The sequence below is a fragment of the Bubalus bubalis genome, chromosome 9 (genome assembly GCF_019923935.1).
Source record: "Bubalus bubalis isolate 160015118507 breed Murrah chromosome 9, NDDB_SH_1, whole genome shotgun sequence".
Classification (NCBI taxonomy): Eukaryota; Metazoa; Chordata; class Mammalia; order Artiodactyla; family Bovidae; genus Bubalus; species Bubalus bubalis.
Genome location: NC_059165.1, coordinates 84,964,411 through 84,984,646, shown reverse-complemented (window position 1 = coordinate 84,984,646; position 20,236 = coordinate 84,964,411). Strand labels below are relative to the sequence as shown.

At 37.3% G+C, this 20,236-nt stretch overlaps 1 protein-coding gene and 1 long non-coding RNA gene across 10 annotated transcripts in view; one reads left to right on the top strand and one right to left on the bottom strand.

Moving 5' to 3' along the window:
- The window catches only part of LOC112586947, a 506,468-nt gene that overhangs the window by 264,380 nt on the left and 221,852 nt on the right, over positions 1–20,236 (top strand). The window lies entirely within an intron of this gene.
- Positions 1–20,236, bottom strand: part of CCDC192 (coiled-coil domain containing 192) — a 220,464-nt gene that overhangs the window by 179,485 nt on the left and 20,743 nt on the right. For all 4 annotated transcript variants that reach the window (XM_045166619.1, XM_045166620.1, XM_045166618.1 and 1 more), the window contains one exon: positions 198–305. In XM_045166619.1, the coding sequence (XP_045022554.1) occupies positions 198–305 (108 nt within the window). The remainder of the gene's footprint in view (positions 1–197; positions 306–20,236) is intronic.

Genomic DNA, 20,236 nt, shown 5'->3' with positions numbered 1-20,236 from the left:
TACAGAAATGTAAGAGAAGTTTTAAAGCCTCAAAAGGTCCATACAGATTAAAGTGATTATTGTAATAACTGAACTGAATGAAATGCTGTGTGTGTGTGTGTATCAGTAGGCACAAAGGTTGAAACACGTATTTAGATTTTCCTTGCTCTATTGCACACTGAGGAACATATATTTCCAGTGCCAGTGACAAGTATTACCTGTTCGGATAAGACTTTAGCCTTTTCTTCTGCTTCCTTCAGGCAAATCTCCAAGGTCTTGAGTTGTGCCAAAGTAAACGCCATCTGTTCGGTTTCCAGGGACCCTTTCTTTAAAACAATAACCAAGTATTACTTTTTGACATGGGTGGTTTCCTGCGTGCGTCTCAAACAACTCTGTGGACTAAGGACAGGCTTAATAAACTCACATATATCATCTCCTTTTCTTCTTCAACATAGCAATAAAATAATGAAATGTTATAAAGACAAGAGTGTTATTTAACAGTTTAAAGTCTAAAGGCAGAGTTAAAAAGTGCATATTAATGAACAATGAACAACTTTACAAAGGTAGAATAAAATATCCATGTTGAAATTTGGTTAATGTGCAACTTTTATTTCTGATATAAATATTTTTAAAGAGGTTAGAACCAAATTTCACATTCCCAGTAAGAGATGTCACCTAGTATACCTACACTTTTTTTTTTTTTTTTTTTTTAACATTCACGTATCTTAGTCATTTCAACTCAGGGAAACTTTTGTTTCCTTTGATTGTCACCTTATCACATGTTCCATTAAAGCAAAGATACCACATGGTTTAGAATCAGATTATACATCCCCAGATCATTGCTAATATGACTCAAATCACCAGATGTGTAGTCTTTGTCTCTCAAAATTGTTCTGAAGTTGCTGTTTCTCATGTACAAGCAAAGAGTATATAAAATTGGTATGGAATTATCACTTACTAGTGCTACTAAGGCTAGGGCACTTCCTGACTACTCTTTGGCCATTGAGACAATTAATTAATAAATACACAGCACTGTGGAAATGTCAAAGGAAAACCCCATTGGTGTTAGGATTCTGATGTTCCCATATCCTTGGGTATGTCCTGTTTTCTTGTGAATGTTCAGGCTGCTGCAGCTGCTTCCAATTATCTCCAGAGGAAAGAAAGAATTGTGTTCCTACATATTAAAAAAAAAAAAACAAAAAACTGCTGTTGCTTTATTTTCCCTTTGGTCTAGGAGCCCACCAATTTTACACATATGTGCATTTCCTGACGATACAATAGAGCCATCTGGTGGTAAATGGAACCAGCCATAAAAATAAGGCATTCATTCAGTTCCTATAATTGTTCATACCATCCTCCAAACCTTAAAGCCTTGCCATGGACCTCTGATAAAACTGAAACTACATGGGATGAGGGGCAAAAAAATGTTCTGTCTCAAAAAGAGCATGGCTCCTAAGTCGCACAAGACTGTATACTTTCCCCCAGGTCAGCCTTTGGTGGGTAAACATTTTGGGTGAGAACAGTGATATTCTAATAGATGAACAGTGATATTATCTATTCAGGGATGAACCAATAACTTTCAGTCTCCCATACATGATTCTAATAATTTCAAGAGTCTGTCTAAAACATCTCAAAACATGAGCTGCAAAACAAAATTGTTGTATATTTATACTTTTAGGTAGTTTATCTAGCAAAACATTTTATGCCTAAAGGGGAAATTGTTGAGAGTCCAAACTATTTAAAAACAAAACAAAACAAAACAACTAAGGGTCCCTGATCTAGATCACTATTTCCAAGGAGAATCTTCTTGTCTAGTATTTGACCTCAAGAGGAAGTTTTAAAAATCCTTGTGAGTAAACCCGGCAAGATCATCTAATCTACTTTTCTAGGTCTTTTTCTCCAAACATCCCTAATTTTCCCTGCCAGAAAGGACAACCATTTCCAGTAAAACAAAAGCATTACAAGTCAAAGCCAAATGAAACAGGTTTGACTGGGGACTGTTATTGAATAGCATAGGGCTTTTTGTACAGGTAGATTTAAGAGAGCATAGTATGTTACAGAACAGGGAGTGTCCTGAGCAAACTGTGAGGACTGCAAAGCGTGTCTTCTGTACCTTTACCCCAGTCATCACTCCCCATTCCCTGACTTGCCTTCCTGCCCCCTCTCCTTTAAGGGAAAGAGCCATGAATGTACCTACTTTGGAGTAAAAATGGCTTACACAAAGTCAAGCACTTTTTAATAGGAAACAACCTCCATTAACCAAACAAAAGACTACAGATTAAATCAAGAATAATCTCAGAAATAGGGCTTTCCAGGTGGCTCAGTGGTGAAGAATCCACCTGCCAAAGCAGGAGACATGGTTTGATCCCTGGGTCAGGAAGATCCCATGGAAGAGGGCATGGCAACCCACACCAGTATACTTGCCTGGAGAATCCCATGGACAGAGGAGCCTGGTAGGCTATAGTCCATGAAATTGCAGAGTCGGACAGGACTGAGCATGCACACAGGGAATCTCAGAAATAAGTAAATACCTGGGGTTGGAAGTTTTGGAGGTAGATGTCTATTTTCAGGGAGTGTAAACAGGTGTAGTTGGTCATTGTCCCTGTTTTGCAGGATGCAATGATATAAGAGCAGAAAGGGGGGATTTACATCATTAAGTTCTTTCTCCTCAGGTACATGTGGACACACTGTATATAAAGCTAACACAAAACTGCCTTGGTGATTAATATGATTCCCTCATCGACTACTTTAATCAAAAGTAAAAATGTATGATATATATATAGGTGATTGGGGATTGAGTCTATGTCTGTGGATTTTCAAATGGTAAACTCCAGCACTTCAATGGGTATTCCAGCCTTTAATTTCTACTCTTTGTCCTAAAAATTTCTACCTAAATATCTAACAGTAATATAAGTGCATGTACCTAAGATAATCAGGATGGTCAAAGTAAAAGAATATTACAGAATATTAAAAATTCCATGAACTTTTGGTTACAGTCAAGACACTTGATTACTACGCTCTTGTGTTAAAGTGGACAGTATACTAGATGAGGAACCTTCTGCAACACTGTAAGAGTAAATTTCCTTTTTAGCTACAAAGGTTCCTCATTTAAGAATTTGGAGGAAAACCTATTCTTTGTTCTAATTTAATTTTTCTTGATTTCTCTAACCCAACTCAGTACCTTTTCATTGTTCCTGTCCCTATTTCTGAGTCATTATGTTTCTGTCTTACAATGACCTTGCTCTTCCTCAGCCATAGAGACCCCTTTCACCCTTGAGGACTGGTTCAAGACCTCTGATTCACTAAAATCTTTCACCTGCCTCTGAATCCACGTGCAGCACTTAGAAAGACACCCGCCTGCAGCAGCCGGATAGCACTGCCCTGAGCATTTACTAGGAACTCCATAAAGAGTTGTTGATTGACTGAAGGCTCAGCAGTCAGAGAAGGTGACCGCACCAGATGGAGCAGTCCTTCATGCTGAGAGGCTGTTACAGTAACTCCTTTGAGCAATACTTTCCAAGCATCCAGCTTAGAACGCTGACTGGGATGAGAGCCCCAGATCAAATCTGCGTGCCAAGGTCAGGGGCCATACGGCACAGCAGAGGGCTAGGCGGTGGGTGTGGGTTGGGTGATGATGGCAGGGTCGATGTGAGGATTAAATGACATAAATCAGGTCACTGCTTGGACAGATGAAGTACTCAATTAATATTCTTAGTACTGATTGTATTCTCCTAATTCCTCTAGAGAGAATCATTTGATGTTAAAAACTTTCTAACTAATTTTTAAACCCTAGCAAAAGAAAGTTCCCATTAAGACATTTCTGTAACAGCCAATGATTAAACCACAGCAGTGGGAAATTCAGTCAAGTATGCAATTAGAACAAAGTTAATATATTAAATATGTGGGTGCATTTCTTTAAAAGCAAAGTTGCTAAATAAAGATGTGGTTGTGGCCTTCTGCCTTTACAGAAGAGCATTTTGCAGTGAGTCAGTTTAAGACAATTAAATGTTTCTAGCAATCTGGAGCAACTAACGTCCAGGGCTCTAGCAGCAGCCCCTGCCTAGTGGTCCAGTAACTTCCTGCCAGATAAAACACGCTTTCAACACATTCTGCAACAGTCAAGCTTCCTGCTTGATGTCTTGCGTTATTTATTACTGTGGCCCTACTCCTCTTTCCCCCAGTTTGACAAGCAACAAGCGCCCTAACCTGCCTTAACCTTCTAGGACCTGCTTATATTTCTCACGTAGATTAAAGTCTTCCCTCAGCTCCCCCAACTCAGCCCCTTACCTCCAGGCAGATTTTTTCCACTCCTCCCTCAATCTCTAGTCATCAGAATTCATTTTACAGTGGAAAGCTGGTCCCTCTCATGCCCTTCTGTGCTTGGCTTTTGCGATAGCTTCTTAGGCTAAATTGCCAGTTTCTATTTAGGCAACCATTTAACAATTCAGTTTTCCTGATTCCAACTATGAAGTGAAAACAGTATTTCTCTGTGGTTGAGGTTGTGTCATTAATCACTAAATAAAATATTTAAATTTGAAACATGAACCAACTACATCTATTGTCCAAGCCTGGTGGAAAGAGTTTCTCGAAAGTGCTCATCTCTATGACCTCAGAGGAGATAGTCAAGGGAGGATGAAGGATGAGCACTGACTAAGGAGAACTCTGCTTGGAATCTGGAAAGTCACACTGGAGTTGTAGACCTAACCTAATTCACTGACTGTGTGACCCGGGCTATATAACTCTGGGACTTTGCTTCTTTATTTGCTATGTCATGTCCAACTCTTTGCGATCCCATGGACTGCAGACCACCAGGCTCCTCTGTCCATGGGATTTCCAGGCAAGAATACTGGAGTGGGTTGCCATTTCCTTCTCCAGGGCATCTTCCCGACTCAGGGATTGAAAATGCAACTCCTGCGTCTCCACCAGGGAAGCCCATTCTTGAGGCTTTAGTTTTTTCATCTTTAAGTGCATTGGTCGGGTTTCATAAGGAAACACAGTTAAAGAGATGGAGGGCAGTTTGATGAAAGGAATGATGAGTGTACAGGTAAGGGTCAACCAAGGATGGAGAGACAGCGCCCCCCCCCCCCCGCCCCACCGCTGCCCTTACCCAGATGCGAAGAGACTCTTTGTTTTACCTTGACCTGAAGAGTAGGGGGAGAGGTAAGGTAGGAGTGTTGTCACAGGATCTAGAAAGAGAGCTTGCAGGGAGGGCCATCCTATACACTGAGGTCTTGGGCAGAGACATACAGCTGCTGCCAACCTGTGTCCAGGCAGTGGTGGTGTGTGGACCAGTGGAATAAATAGTCTGACCCTCCTCTCCTCTCACCTGCTGTACTTATGTCTAGATGTTCCTTGGGCTGAACCCAGTGAGAAACCAGAGGGCAAGAGGACCTCAACAGCAAGTCCAGAGAGACCAACTCCCTGGAACGAGCAAGTGGGGCAAGGGTGGAGAGTGGATATGGAGGGAGCAACAACGAAATCTCAGGCCAAAAGGGTCTAATTCTGTTAGTGGTTCCCAAATGCCAGCCCATAGATCAGTGTTGACTTGTGATAACATTTTTACCAGTTAGCAAGAAAAGGATGAAAGCAAACTTTTGAAAAGGACATTGTGAATTTTTCATGAAGCCAGGTTTATTCTATTTAGAGGACTGTCCTTTATTCTGAGATTATGATCGTTCTATATATGTTTGTGTTAAGAAGATGTAGCTCTAACAAATGGCGGTGATAGTACATGGGAATTACTGTGTTTTACTCTTTGTTTTTTTTTTGGTCTTGAAAAAAATTGAAAAATTGGCAGTCCTACAAGAACTAACCAATTATTTTTTGATGGAAATTCTTACTGGTTTATAAAATCTAAAAGCATAGAGACCTTCTATCTAAGTGACCTCTGATAAATTATACATTGAATGTTTTGTCAGGTGGCTATTCCAGAACTATGTTCCCTGAATTCCCCTGGACTAAGTCCAAGATGGACTTGAATTCAATATCAAGTCACTTTAGCACAGTTCCAAGATACTGTTATTCTGGACAAAACCCCACACTTGTAAAGGTCGACCTTTTACAAGATCAACCTTTACAACCTGTGAAAGGTTAACTTCTTTTCCATTTCCATAGCATCACCGATAGAGCAGAAGAAAAAGGTATTTGAAAGGAATCGTTGATTCAGGTTTTAATTTTTAAAAAGATTGTTGGCACGAAAGTTAAAGAGAAATGGCCATATAACATATGATAGCTTCATAAATATAACTTTAAATAATGGCTTACCTAAAACTCTTAATAGGCCAACTGATTTTAGTTCAACCGAAAGTGATTCAATTCATTTAAGTTCAAAAAATATTTACTAAGGGCTCACCATTTGCCAGGTACTGTGCTAAGCGATGGGGAAATAGGTTGTAACCAGATGTTCAGGATTAACACCCTCACCAGATACTCAGTTTAGAATTTCTCTCCAATACAAAAGTCCTGGATTTAGTTTTATGTGAAAATGAATGTCAAAAATTTGGTTAATTGAACATTTTTATGCTCACTCATAATATATTACTCTGTGCTTTGGGGCCTGTTCTTTTCTCCTTGATGAGGATTCTAGTAGATGTTAGAAGGAGGTAAGAGAAGTTCTAACTTATTTTCAAATACCCCAGGTCTATCTCAAACAATACGGCTTGCTAAGTTCTCACAGACTGTGAATGGATAGTATTAGAGGAGAAAAGGGACCTAGGAAATAGTTTGTATCTTTCGTCATTTAAATAATGATCAAAGGATCAATCCAAGAAGAAGATATAACAATTATAAATATATATGCACCCAACACGGGAGCACCGCAGTATGTAAGACAAATGCTAACAAGTATGAAAGAAGAAATTAACAATAACACAATAATAGTGGGAGACTTTAATACCCCACTCACACCTATGGATAGATCAACTAAACAGAAAATTAACAAGGAAACACAAACTTTGAACGATACAATAGACCAGTTAGACCTAATTGATATCTTTAGGACATTTCATCCCAAAACAATGAATTTCACCTTCTTCTCAAGCGCACATGGAACCTTCTCCAGGATAGATCACATCCTGGGTCATAAAGCTAGCCTTGGTAAATTCAAAAAAATAGAAATCATTCCAAGCATCTTTTCTGACCACAATGCAGTAAGATTAGATCTCAATTACAGGAGAAAAACTATTAAAAAAATCCAACATATGGAGGCTGAACAACACACTGCTGAATAACCAACAAATCACAGAAGAAATCAAAAAAGAAATCAAAATTTGCATAGAAACGAATGAAAATGAAAACACAACAACCCAAAACCTATGGGACACAGTAAAAGCAGTCCTAAGGGGAAAGTTCATAGCAATACAGGCACACCTCAAGAAACAAGAAAAAAGTCAAATAAATAACCTAACTCTACACCTAAAGCAACTAGAAAAGGAAGAAATGAAGAACCCCAGGGTTAGTAGAAGGAAAGAAATCTTAAAAATTAGAGCAGAAATAAATGCAAAAGAAACAAAAGAGACCATAGCAAAAATCAACAAAACCAAAAGCTGGTTCTTTGAAAGGATAAATAAAATTGACAAACCATTAGCCAGACTCATCAAGAAACAAAGGGAGAAAAATCAAATCAATAAAATTAGAAATGAAAATGGAGAGATCACAACAGACAACACAGAAATACAAAGGATCATAAGAGACTACTATCAACAATTATATGCCAATAAAATGGACAACGAGGAAGAAATGGACAAATTCTTAGAAAAGTACAACTTTCCAAAACTCGATCAGGAAGAAATAGAAAATCTTAACAGACCCATCACAAGCACGGAAATTGAAACTGTAATCAAAAATCTTCCAGCAAACAAAAGCCCAGGTCCAGACGGCTTCACAGCTGAATTCTACCAAAAATTTAGAGAAGAGCTAACACCTATCCTGCTCAAACTCTTCCAGAAAATTGCAGAGGATGGTAAACTTCCAAACTCATTCTATGAGGCCACCATCACCCTAATACCAAAACCTGACAAAGATCCCACAAAAAAAGAAAACTACAGGCCAATATCACTGATGAACATAGATGCAAAAATCCTTAACAAAATTCTAGCAAACAGAATCCAACAACACATTAAAAAGATCATACACCATGACCAAGTGGGCTTTATCCCAGGGATGCAAGGATTCTTCAATATCCGCAAATCAATCAATGTAATACACCACATTAACAAATTGAAAAATAAAAACCATATGATTATCTCAATAGATGCAGAGAAAGCCTTTGACAAAATTCAACATCCATTTATGATAAAAACTCTCCAGAAAGCAGGAATAGAAGGAACATACCTCAACATAATCAAAGCTATATATGACAAACCCACAGCAAACATTATCCTCAATGGTGAAAAATTGAAAGCATTTCCTCTAAAGTCAGGAACAAGACAAGGGTGCCCACTTTCACCATTACTATTCAACATAGTTTTGGAAGTTTTGGCCACAGCAATCAGAGCAGAAAAAGAAATAAAAGGAATCCAAATTGGAAAAGAAGAAGTAAAGCTCTCACTGTTTGCAGATGACATGATCCTCTACATAGAAAACCCTAAAGACTCCACCAGAAAATTACTAGAACTAATCAATGACTATAGTAAAGTTGCAGGATATAAAATCAACACACAGAAATCCCTTGCATTCCTATACACTAATAATGAGAAAACAGAAAGAGAAATTAAGGAAACAATTCCATTCACCATTGCAACGGAAAGAATAAAATACTTAGGAATATATCTACCTAAAGAAACTAAAGACCTATATATAGAAAACTATAAAACACTGGTGAAAGAAATCAAAGAGGACACTAACAGATGGAGAAATATACCATGTTCATGGATTGGAAGAATCAATGTAGTGAAAATGAGTATACTACCCAAAGCAATCTATAGATTCAATGCAATCCCTATCAAGCTACCAACAGCATTTTTCACAGAGCTAGAACAAATAATTTCACAATTTGTATGGAAAAACAAAAAACCTCGAATAGCCAAAGCGATCTTGAGAAAGAAGAATGGAACGGGAGGAATCAACCTACCTGACTTCAGGCTCTACTACAAAGCCACAGTTATCAAGACAGTATGGTACTGGCACAAAGACAGAAATATAGATCAATGGAACAAAATAGAAAGCCCAGAGATAAATCCACGCACATATGGACACCTTATCTTCGACAAAGGAGGCAAGAATATACAATGGATTAAAGACAATCTCTTTAACAAGTGGTGCTGGGAACTCTGGTCAACCACTTGTAAAAGAATGAAACTAGAACACTTTCTAACACCATACACAAAAATAAACTCAAAATGGATTAAAGATCTAAACGTAAGACCAGAAACTATAAAACTCCTAGAGGAGAACATAGGCAAAACACTCTCTGACATACATCACAGCAGGATCCTCTACGACCCACCTCCCAGAATATTGGAAATAAAAGCAAAAATAAACAAATGGGACCTAATTAACCTTAAAAGCTTCTGCACATCAAAGGAAACTATTAGCAAGGTGAAAAGACAGCCTTCAGAATGGGAGAAGATAATAGCAAATGAAGCAACTGACAAACAACTAATCTCCAGAATATACAAGCAACTCCTACAGCTCAACTCCAGAAAAATAAATGACCCAATCAAAAAATGGGCCAAAGAACTAAATAGACATTTCTCCAAAGAAGACATACAGATGGCTAACAAACACATGAAAAGATGCTCAGCATCACTCATTATCAGAGAAATGCAAATCAAAACCACTATGAGGTACCATTTCACACCAGTCAGAATGGCTGCGATCCAAAAGTCTACAAGTAATAAATGCTGGAGAGGGTGTGGAGAAAAGGGAACCCTCTTACACTGTTGGTGGGAATGCAAACTAGTACAGCCACTATGGAGAACAGTGTGGAGATTCCTTAAAAAACTGGAAATAGACATGCCTTATGATCCAGCAATCCCACTGCTGGGCATACACACTGAGAAAACCAGAAGGGAAAGAGACACGAGTACCCCAATGTTCATCGCAGCACTGTTTATAATAGCCAGGACATGGAAGCAACCTAGATGTCCATCAGCAGATGAATGGATAAGAAAGCTGTGGTACATATACACAATGGAGTATTATTCAGCCATTAAAAAGAATACATTTGAATCAGTTCTAATGAGGTGGATGAAACTGGAGCCTATTATACAGAGTGAAGTAAGCCAGAAAGAAAAACACCAATACAGTATACTAACGCATATATATGGAATTTAGAAAGATGGTAACAATAACCCTGTGTACGAGACAGCAAAAGAGACACTGATGTATAGAACAGTCTTATGGACTCTGTGGGAGAGGGAGAGGGTGGGAAGATTTGGGAGAATGGCATTGAAACATGTAAAATATCATGTATGAAATGAGTTGCCAGTCCAGGTTTGATGCACGATACTGGATGCTTGGGGCTGGTGCACTGGGACGACCCAGAGGGATGGAATGGGGAGGGAGGAGGGAGGAGGGTTCAGGATGGGGAACACGTGTAAACCTGTGGCGGATTCATTTTGATATTTGGCAAATCTAATACAGTTATGTAAAGTTTAAAAATAAAATAAAATTTAAAAAAAAAAAAAAAAAAAAAAAGGATCATAAGAGACTACTATCAACAATTATATGCCAATAAAATGGACAACGTGGAAGAAATGGACAAATTCTTAAAAAAGTACAACTTTCCAAAACTGAACCAGGAAGAAATAGAAAATCTTAACAGACCCATCACAAGCATGGAAATTGAAACTGTAATCAAAAATCTTCCAGCAAACAAAAGCCCAGGTCCAGACGGCTTCACAGCTGAATTCTACCAAAAATTTAGAGAAGAGCTAACGCCTATCCTGCTGAAACTTTTCCAGAAAATTGCAGAGGATGGTAAACTTCCAAACTCATTCTATGAGGCCACCATCACCCTAATACCAAAACCTGACAAAGATCCCACAAAAAAAGAAAACTACAGGCCAATATCACTGATGAACATAGATGCAAAAATCCTTAACAAAATTCTAGCAATCAGAATCCAACAACACATTAAAAAGATCATACACCAGGACCAAGTGGGCTTTATCCCAGGGATGCAAGGATTCTTCAATATCCGCAAATCAATCAATGTAATACACCACATCAACAAATTGAAAAATAAAAACCATATGATTATCTCAATAGATGCAGAGAAAGCCTTTGACAAAATTCAACATCCATTTATGATAAAAACTCTCCAGAAAGCAGGAATAGAAGGAACATACCTCAACATAATAAAAGCTATATATGACAAACCCACAGCAAACATTATCCTCAATGGTGAAAAATTGAAAGCATTTCCTCTAAAGTCAGGAACAAGACAAGGGTGCCCACTTTCACCATTACTATTCAACATAGTTTTGGAAGTTTTGGCCACAGCAATCAGAACAGAAAAAGAAATAAAAGGAATCCAAATTGGAAAAGAAGAAGTAAAGCTCTCACTGTTTGCAGATGACATGATCCTCTACATAGAAAACCCTAAAGACTCCACCAGAAAATTACTAGAACTAATCAATGACTATAGTAAAGTTGCAGGATATAAAATCAACACACAGAAATCCCTTGCATTCCTATACACTAATAATGAGAAAACAGAAAGAGAAATTAAGGAAACAATTCCATTCACCATTGCAACGGAAAGAATAAAATACTTAGGAATATATCTACCTAAAGAATCTAAAGACCTATATATAGAAAACTATAAAACACTGGTGAAAGAAATCAAAGAGGACACTAACAGATGGAGAAATATACCATGTTCATGGATTGGAAGAATCAATGTAGTGAAAATGAGTATACTACCCAAAGCAATCTATAGATTCAATGCAATCCCTATCAAGCTACCAACAGCACTCTTCACAGAGCTAGAACAAATAATTTCACAATTTGTATGGAAAAACAAAAAACCTCGAATAGCCAAAGCGATCTTGAGAAAGAAGAATGGAACTGGAGGAATCAACCTACCTGACTTCAGGCTCTACTACAAAGCCACAGTTATCAAGACAGTATGGTACTGGCACAAAGACAGAAATATAGATCAATGGAACAAAATAGAAAGCCCAGAGATAAATCCACGCACATATGGACACCTTATCTTCAACAAAGGAGGCAAGAATATACAATGGATTAAAGACAATCTCTTTAACAAGTGGTGCTGGGAACTCTGGTCAACCACTTGTAAAAGAATGAAACTAGAACACTTTCTAACACCATACACAAAAATAAACTCAAAATGGATTAAAGATCTAAACGTAAGACCAGAAACTATAAAACTCCTAGAGGAGAACATAGGCAAAACACTCTCTGACATACATCACAGCAGGATCCTCTATGACCCACCTCCCAGAATATTGGAAATAAAAGCAAAAATAAACAAATGGGACCTAATTAACCTTAAAAGCTTCTGCACATCAAAGGAAACTATTAGCAAGGTGAAAAGACAGCCTTCAGAATGGGAGAAGATAATAGCAAATGAAGCAACTGACAAACAACTAATCTCGAGAATATACAAGCAACTCCTACAGCTCAATTCCAGAAAAATAAATGACCCAATCAAAAAATGGGCCAAAGAACTAAATAGACATTTCTCCAAAGAAGACATACAGATGGCTAACAAACACATGAAAAGATGCTCAACATCACTCATTATCAGAGAAATGCAAATCAAAACCACTATGAGGTACCATTTCACACCAGTCAGAATGGCTGCGATCCAAAAGTCTACAAGTAATAAATGCTGGAGAGGGTGTGGAGAAAAGGGAACCCTCTTACACTGTTGGTGGGAATGCAAACTAGTACAGCCACTATGGAGAACAGTGTGGAGATTCCTTAAAAAACTGGAAATAGACCTGCCTTATGATCCAACAATCCCACTGCTGGGCATACACACTGAGAAAACCAGAAGGGAAAGAGACACGAGTACCCCAATGTTCATCGCAGCACTGTTTATAATAGCCAGGACATGGAAGCAACCTAGATGTCCATCAGCAGATGAATGGATAAGAAAGCTGTGGTACATATACACAATGGAGTATTATTCAGCCATTAAAAAGAATACATTTGAATCAGTTCTAATGAGGTGGATGAAACTGGAGCCTATTATACAGAGTGAAGTAAGCCAGAAAGAAAAATACCAATACAGTATACTAACGCATATATATGGAATTTAGAAAGATGGTAACAATAACCCTGTTTATGAGACAGCAAAAGAGACACTGATGTATAGAACAGTCTTATGGACTCTGTGGGAGAGGGAGAGGGTGGGAAGATTTGGGAGGATGGCGTTGAAACATGTAAAATATCATGTGTGAGATGGGTTGCCAGTCCAGGTTCGATGCACGATGCTGCATGCTTGGGGCTGGTGCACTGGGACGGCCCAGGGGGATGGAGTGGGGAGGGAGGAGGGAGGAGGGTTCGGGATGGGGAGCACATGTATGCCTGTGGCGGATTCATTTTGATATTTGGCAAATCTAATACAGTTATGTAAAGTTTAAAAATAAAATAAAATTAAATTAAAAAAAGAAAAATTAAAGTTAGCAGTAAAACAGGTTCTGGGTTACAGGAGATCTGAATTTGGGTTCATGTTATATTACAGAATGTGTTCTGTGACTTAAAATAGCCCTCTGGCATTTTTATTTTCATGGGTGGATTTCTTAAAACTTTGGGTATCACAGACCTCTTTGACTAACAAATGATATCTATCAATTCCCTTACCAGAAAAAAAAAAAAAAAAGCCTCTGTACATGCCTACACACACACACACACACACACACACGATAAGCACACAATTTCGCATTTACTTTCAAGTTGCTTAAGTGTTTTTATCAATGCTATTTGTGTAACCCAAATTATAAATTCCTTGTTTAGAGGGAATAGTGTATTCCAGCACCTTTACTCTGTATTCTAAAATAAAATAACAAATGTTAATGAACGAGGGTATGAATATGTTATTGTTGCCTCTATTGTAAATCATGCAGATGAATAAGCGAATAATCTGCTCTTCCTAGAGACATGCCCCAGACTCAAAAAAATCAGAATGGCTCTTCTCTTTGGACAGTAGAGCAAGTAACATACACTCCCAGGGAAGCCTGGTTCTTGTAACTGAGCCACACTAGTAAACCTGTCATGCTGACTGTGAAGCAAAGATTTTAATAATGAGAATATATTTCTTTCATAATAGAAAAAGAGAAAGGATATAGCAAGGTGATTTGCTGTTAAAAGTGATTTTTTTTTCTGTATAAATCATGATTATTTCTTGGACTCAAGTTCATTATAAACAACCAAATACATATTTTATCAGCAAGGAAGAGGTGACAAGAGAGGCTGGGGAGGCAGCTAATAGGGTCTGCCACGAACAGCACACATAACTGATAAACGTTTTCAGTTTTTTTGCCATTGATGTGAATTTCTTTACTCTGGGAATAAGTAAGCTTTTCATAGAGCTTTCATGTGATTTATCTTATATTCATAATAGCTTTTCTTTCCAGTTTGTTTACTATCAGAGGGAAAAAGCATTTTTTCAACATCAGAGATGAAACCAGCTGTTAAGCATTAGTAATGAGTTCATGTCTTCAGATGAGATGGTATCTTTGAAACCCTGGGGCTAAAGTCAGCAGCTTTGTGTGCATTGTCTTATTTTGTCTTTTCTGCACGATCAAGGTGGGCCAGTGAACATTGTACCTTCTGCTTGCCAAACATCTGCTGATTGATCTTCCCCAATAAATCAATTTAGACTGGGTTTGTTCTGAAATCACTGGGAGCAGGGAGAGTAATTCTGAATTAGTGTTAGATGTTGCTGAAAGAAAAACAAGCAGCACTGGGTATTTTCTGTGATTCTTGGTTAATAATCAAGGTGTATAGGAAATATCTTGAGAACTGTAACCTTTGATTATTCCTCATTGATTAGCACTTGCTAATGAGAAGGATTGAATGTATTTCTGATGTTTGTAGGTATTAAAACATTATGTATTGTATAGTTTTATGAACAATTTGTCTTGAGTTTTATCCATGCTATAGGCATCTACCAAAACATTAGTAGAATGTTTTCAGAGACTTTAAAACATAATTTCTCCCTCTGTCTGTGGATACGCTGACCCATTTTTCAAATTGCTTCAATGTTTATAACATTTGCTGCTATCTCTTTTTACTAATTAATTTTTACTAGAGTATAGTTTATTCACAATATTGTGTAAGTTTTGGGTGTACAGTAAAATGAATCAGTTTTACATACATCCACTCTTTTTTAAGTTCTTATCCCATATACGTCATTACAGAGTATTGAGAAGAGTTCCCTGTGCTATATAGTAGATTCTTATTAGTTGTCTATTTTATATATAGCAGTGTATATACGTCAGTACCAGTCTCCCAGTTCATCCCACCCCTAACTTCCCTTCTTGGTAACCATAAGTTTGTTTTCTAAGTCTGTGAATCTGTTTCTGCTTTGCAGATAAGCTCATTTATACCCTTTTTCAGATTCCACGTAGAAGTGATATCCTATGATATTTTTCTTTCTCTGACTCTCTTTACTCAATATGACAGTCTTGAAATCTATCATGTTGCTGCAAATGGGTATTTTTTTTTTTATGGCTGAGGAATATTCCATTGTATATATGTAGCACATCTTCTTTATCCATTCCTCTGTTGATGAACTGAAAGGTTGCTTCCATGTCCTGGTTATTGTAAGTAGTGTTGCAATGAACATCGGGGTATATGTTATCTTTCCTAATTATGGTTTTCTCTGGATATATGCCCAGGAGTGGGATGGCTGGATCATATGTTAGCTCTTCTTTTAGTTTTTTTAAGGAACCTCCATATTATTCTCTGTAGTGGCTGTTACCAATTTAAATTCCCACCAAGGAGATTTCCCTTTTCTCCACACTATATCCAGCATTTGTAATTTGAGTTTTTGATAATGGCCATTCTGACTGGTGTGAGGTGATACCTCATTATAGTTTTGATTTGCATTTCTCTAGTAATTAGTGATGTTGAGCATCTTTTCATGTGCTTTTTGGCTACCTGTATGTCTTCTTCGGAGACATGTCTATTTAGATCTTCTCCCCATTTTTTTGACTGAATTGTTTGTTTCTTTGATATTAAGCTGCATAAGCTGTTTGTACATTTTGGAGATTAATCCCTTGTTGATTGCTTCATTTATAAATAGTTTCTCCCATTCTGTGGGTTGTGTTTTCATTTTGTTTGTGTTTTCCTTTGCTGTGAAAAAGTTTTAAAGTTTGATTAGGTTCAAAAAAAATGATTTTAATTTTTTTTTAAATAAAGGAGAGGATGAAATGAGGAATTGCTATTTAATAGATAGGTATAGAGTTTTGGATTTGCAAAATTAAAAGTTCTGCATATCAGTTGCACAAAATCATGAACATGCCTTACACTACTTAACTGTAAATTAATAATGCTTAAATGGTCAATTTTATGTTACATATATATATTTATCACAGATAAAATTTTAAATAACATAAAACAAATGTATACAGCAGATAAGTTATGGCATGAAGGAATTAGTATTAATTGTGATTAATACTGTTGTGAAAAAGAACTGCAAAAAAGATTGCACATAATAAAAACTGTGAAATTTAAGAAAAGGAAAAAGCATAGTAAAATACTCTCATGAAGGAAAAGATTTTGATTCCTTTAGTTTAAAACATTTACCGAATATTATTTGTCTCAAATTTTGATTTAGTGGGACATTTAATAATGCAAATACTTCCATTGTTTGTAAGGATAATGCTTTGTACAACTGAGTTTTTAGTGACAGGATTATTTATTTTCTCAGACATCATTTCCAACTGGATTTTGAATATTTAGGTATGTTGACCAACAATGTTTTCATCCTCCCAGTGTATCCCAGTGTTTCAGTAAATGTATATGCCTCTAAGAAGGATTTTCAGCTCAGCTTATGTGTGATAGAATTTTATTGCTCAAATTGAAGTTTTTCAAATTTAGTTTTGTGAATAAATTTTTGCTATTCTGTATATAGTCAACAACAAATGATATATGATTGACATTGTTCAAAGTGAAGGTAATCTTTTGTCTACCAGTGAATTTTAGACTCCAAATAAGTAAACTTTTAGAAAAAATTTTTAAAAGTTAACTTTCAGTGATTAAAAACTTGAAGACTCGAATGATGCTGTTTCCAAAACCTAGCAAAGGAAATCCTTAGTTGAACTTGATGTTCCATGAGAAACCTTTTCCATGATCAGTCTCCCCCTCCTTCAACCCAGCCTGGCATTTGCTCAGACTCCCCTCTCTACCAAGATCTGAAGGAGAAATGTGTTATGCATCCTTTTGGATCAGATCAAAGTGTAGCCACAATTTCCATAGTACATTCCATTGTGATAAGGTAAGCAGAGGACAGATGAGAGAGCTCTCTTTTGCTGTAAAGTTCCACTTCTTTTAAGGTCTCCCAGTCAAAATATTACTAAGAGGCATGGCCAGATATCAGAGAAGATGGCAGAGCTTGCTCAGTGGGACTCAGTTGCTTGTGAAATGACGAGACCATTACATCTAATTCATCTTGCACTCTGCAGTGGCCATTTGTCATGCCATGTCTTTCCCTGTTTGGAGTTTTTCCCACGTCATGAACCCTATCTCCCCAAAGAGTAAGCCAGGAGCTCCCTCCCCAGCCTCCTTTGCCCCTCCATGCCCCTTTGTAGGCATGTGACTTAGGTTCCCCAAATCTGACACAGCAGCCTGAGGATTCAGCATAAATGAGAGTGATGTGAAAGGTACCAAATGTGAAATGTGAAAGGTACCAAAGCCAGAATGGAATCTGGCTAGGTGAGCAGGGTCGAAGTTTTCAGAGGCTGCAGTGACAGGAGACTTAAAAGTAACATCTCAGGGACTTCCCTAGCAGTCCAGTGGTTAAGAACTTCACTTTCCAATTCAGGAAGTGCAGATTTGATTCCAGGTAGGGAAGCTAACATCCCACATGCCTCACGGCCAAAAAGCCAAAACAAAACAGAAACAACATTGTAACAAATTCAATAAAGATATTTAAAAATGGTGCACATCTATAGCTTTTATTATGTTGAGGTATGTTCCTTCTATTCTTGCTTTCTGGAGAGTTTTTATCATAAATGGATGTTGAATTTTGTCAAAGGCTTTCTCTGCATCTATTGAGATAATCATATGGTTTTTATTTTTCAGTTTGTTAATGTGGTGTATTACATTGATTGATTTGTGGATATTGAAGAATCCTTGCATCCCTGGGATAAAGCCCACTTGGTCATAATGTATGATCTTTTTAATGTGTTGTTGGATTCTGATTGCTAGAATTTTGTTAAGGATTTTTGCATCTATGTTCATCAGTGATATTGGCCTGTAATTTTCTTTTTTTGTGGGATCTTTGTCAGGTTTTGGTATTAGGCTGATGGTGGCCTCATAGAATGAATTTGGAAGTTTACCATCCTCTGCAATTTTCTGGAAGAGTTTGAGCAGGATAGGTGTTAGCTCTTCTCTAAATTTTTGGTAGAATTCAGCTGTGAAGCTGTCTGGACCTGGGCTTTGGTTTGCTGGAAGATTTCTGATTACAGTTTCAATTTCCGTGCTTGTGATGGATCTGTTAAGATTTTCTATTTCTTCCTGGTCCAGTTTTGGAAAGCCGTACTTTTCTAAGAATTTGTCCATTTCTTCCATGTTGTCCATTTTATTGCCATGTAATTGCTGATAGTAGTCTTTTATGATCCTTTGTATTTCTGTGTTGTCTGTTGTGATCTCTCCATTTTTCATTTCTAATTTTATTGATTTGATTTTTCTCCCTTTGTTTCTTGATGAGTCTGGCTAATGGTTTGTCAATTTTATTTATCCTTTCAAAGAACCAGCTTTTGGCTCTGTTGATTTTTGCTACGGTCTCTTTGTTTCCTTTGCATTTATTTCTGCCCTAATTTTTAAGATTTCTTTCCTTCTACTAACCCTGGGGTTCTTCATTTCTTCCTTTTCTAGTTGCTTTAGGTGTAGGGTTAGGTTATTTATTTGACTTTTTTCTTGTTTCTTGAGGTATGCCTGTATTGCTATGAACTTTCCCCTTAGGACTGCTTTTATAGTGTCCCACAGGTTTTGGGTTGTTGTGTTTTCATTTTCATTCATTTCTATGCAAATTTTGATTTCTTCTTTGATTTGTTGGTTATTCAGCAGCGTGTTGTTCAGCCTCCATATGTTGGAATTTTTAATATTTTTTCTCCTGTAATTGAGATCTAATCTTACTGCATTGTGGTCAGAAAAGATGCTTGGAATGATTTCAATTTTTCTGAATTTACCAAGGCTAGATTTATGGCCCAGGATGTGATCTATCCTGGAGAAGGTTCCATGTGTGCTTGAGAAAAGGTGAAATTCATTGTTTTGGGATGAAATGTCCTATAGATATCAATTAGGTCTAACTGGTCTATTGTATCGTTTAAAGTTTGTGTTTCCTTGTTAATTTTCTGTTTAGTTGATCTATCCATAGGTGTGAGTGGGGTATTAAGGTCTCCCACTATTATTGTGTTATTGTTAATTTCTCCTTTCATACTTGTTAGTATTTGTCTTACATATTGTGGTGCTCCTATGTTGGGTGGATCATTATGTAGTGACCTTCTTTGTCTCTTTTCACAGCCTTTGTTTTAAAGTCTATTTTATCTGATATGAGTATTGCTACTCCTGCTTTCTTTTGGTCCCTATTTGCATGGAAAATCTTTTTCCAGCCCTTCACTTTCAGTCTGTACGTGTCCCCTGTTTTGAGGTAGGTCTCTTGTAGACAACATATGTAAGAGTCTTGTTTTTGTATCCATTCAGCCAGTCTTTGTCTTTTGGTTGGGGCATTCAACCCATTTACGTTTAAGGTAATTATTGATAAGTATGATCCCATTGCCATTTACTTCATTGTTTTGGGTTTGAATTTATACACCCTTTTTGTGTTTCCTGTCTAGAGAATATCCTTTAGTATTTGTTGGAGAGCTGGTTTGGTGGTGCTGAATTCTCTCAGCTATTGCTTGTCTGCAAAGCTTTTGATTTCTCCTTCATATTTGAATGAGATCCTTGCTGGGTATAATAATCTGGGCTGTAGGTTATTTTCTTTCAATATATGACAAACCCACAGCAAACATTATCCTCAGTGGTGAAAAATTGAAAACATTTCCTCTAAACTCAGGAACAAGACAAGGGTGCCCACTTTCACCATTACTATTCAACATAGTTTTGGAAG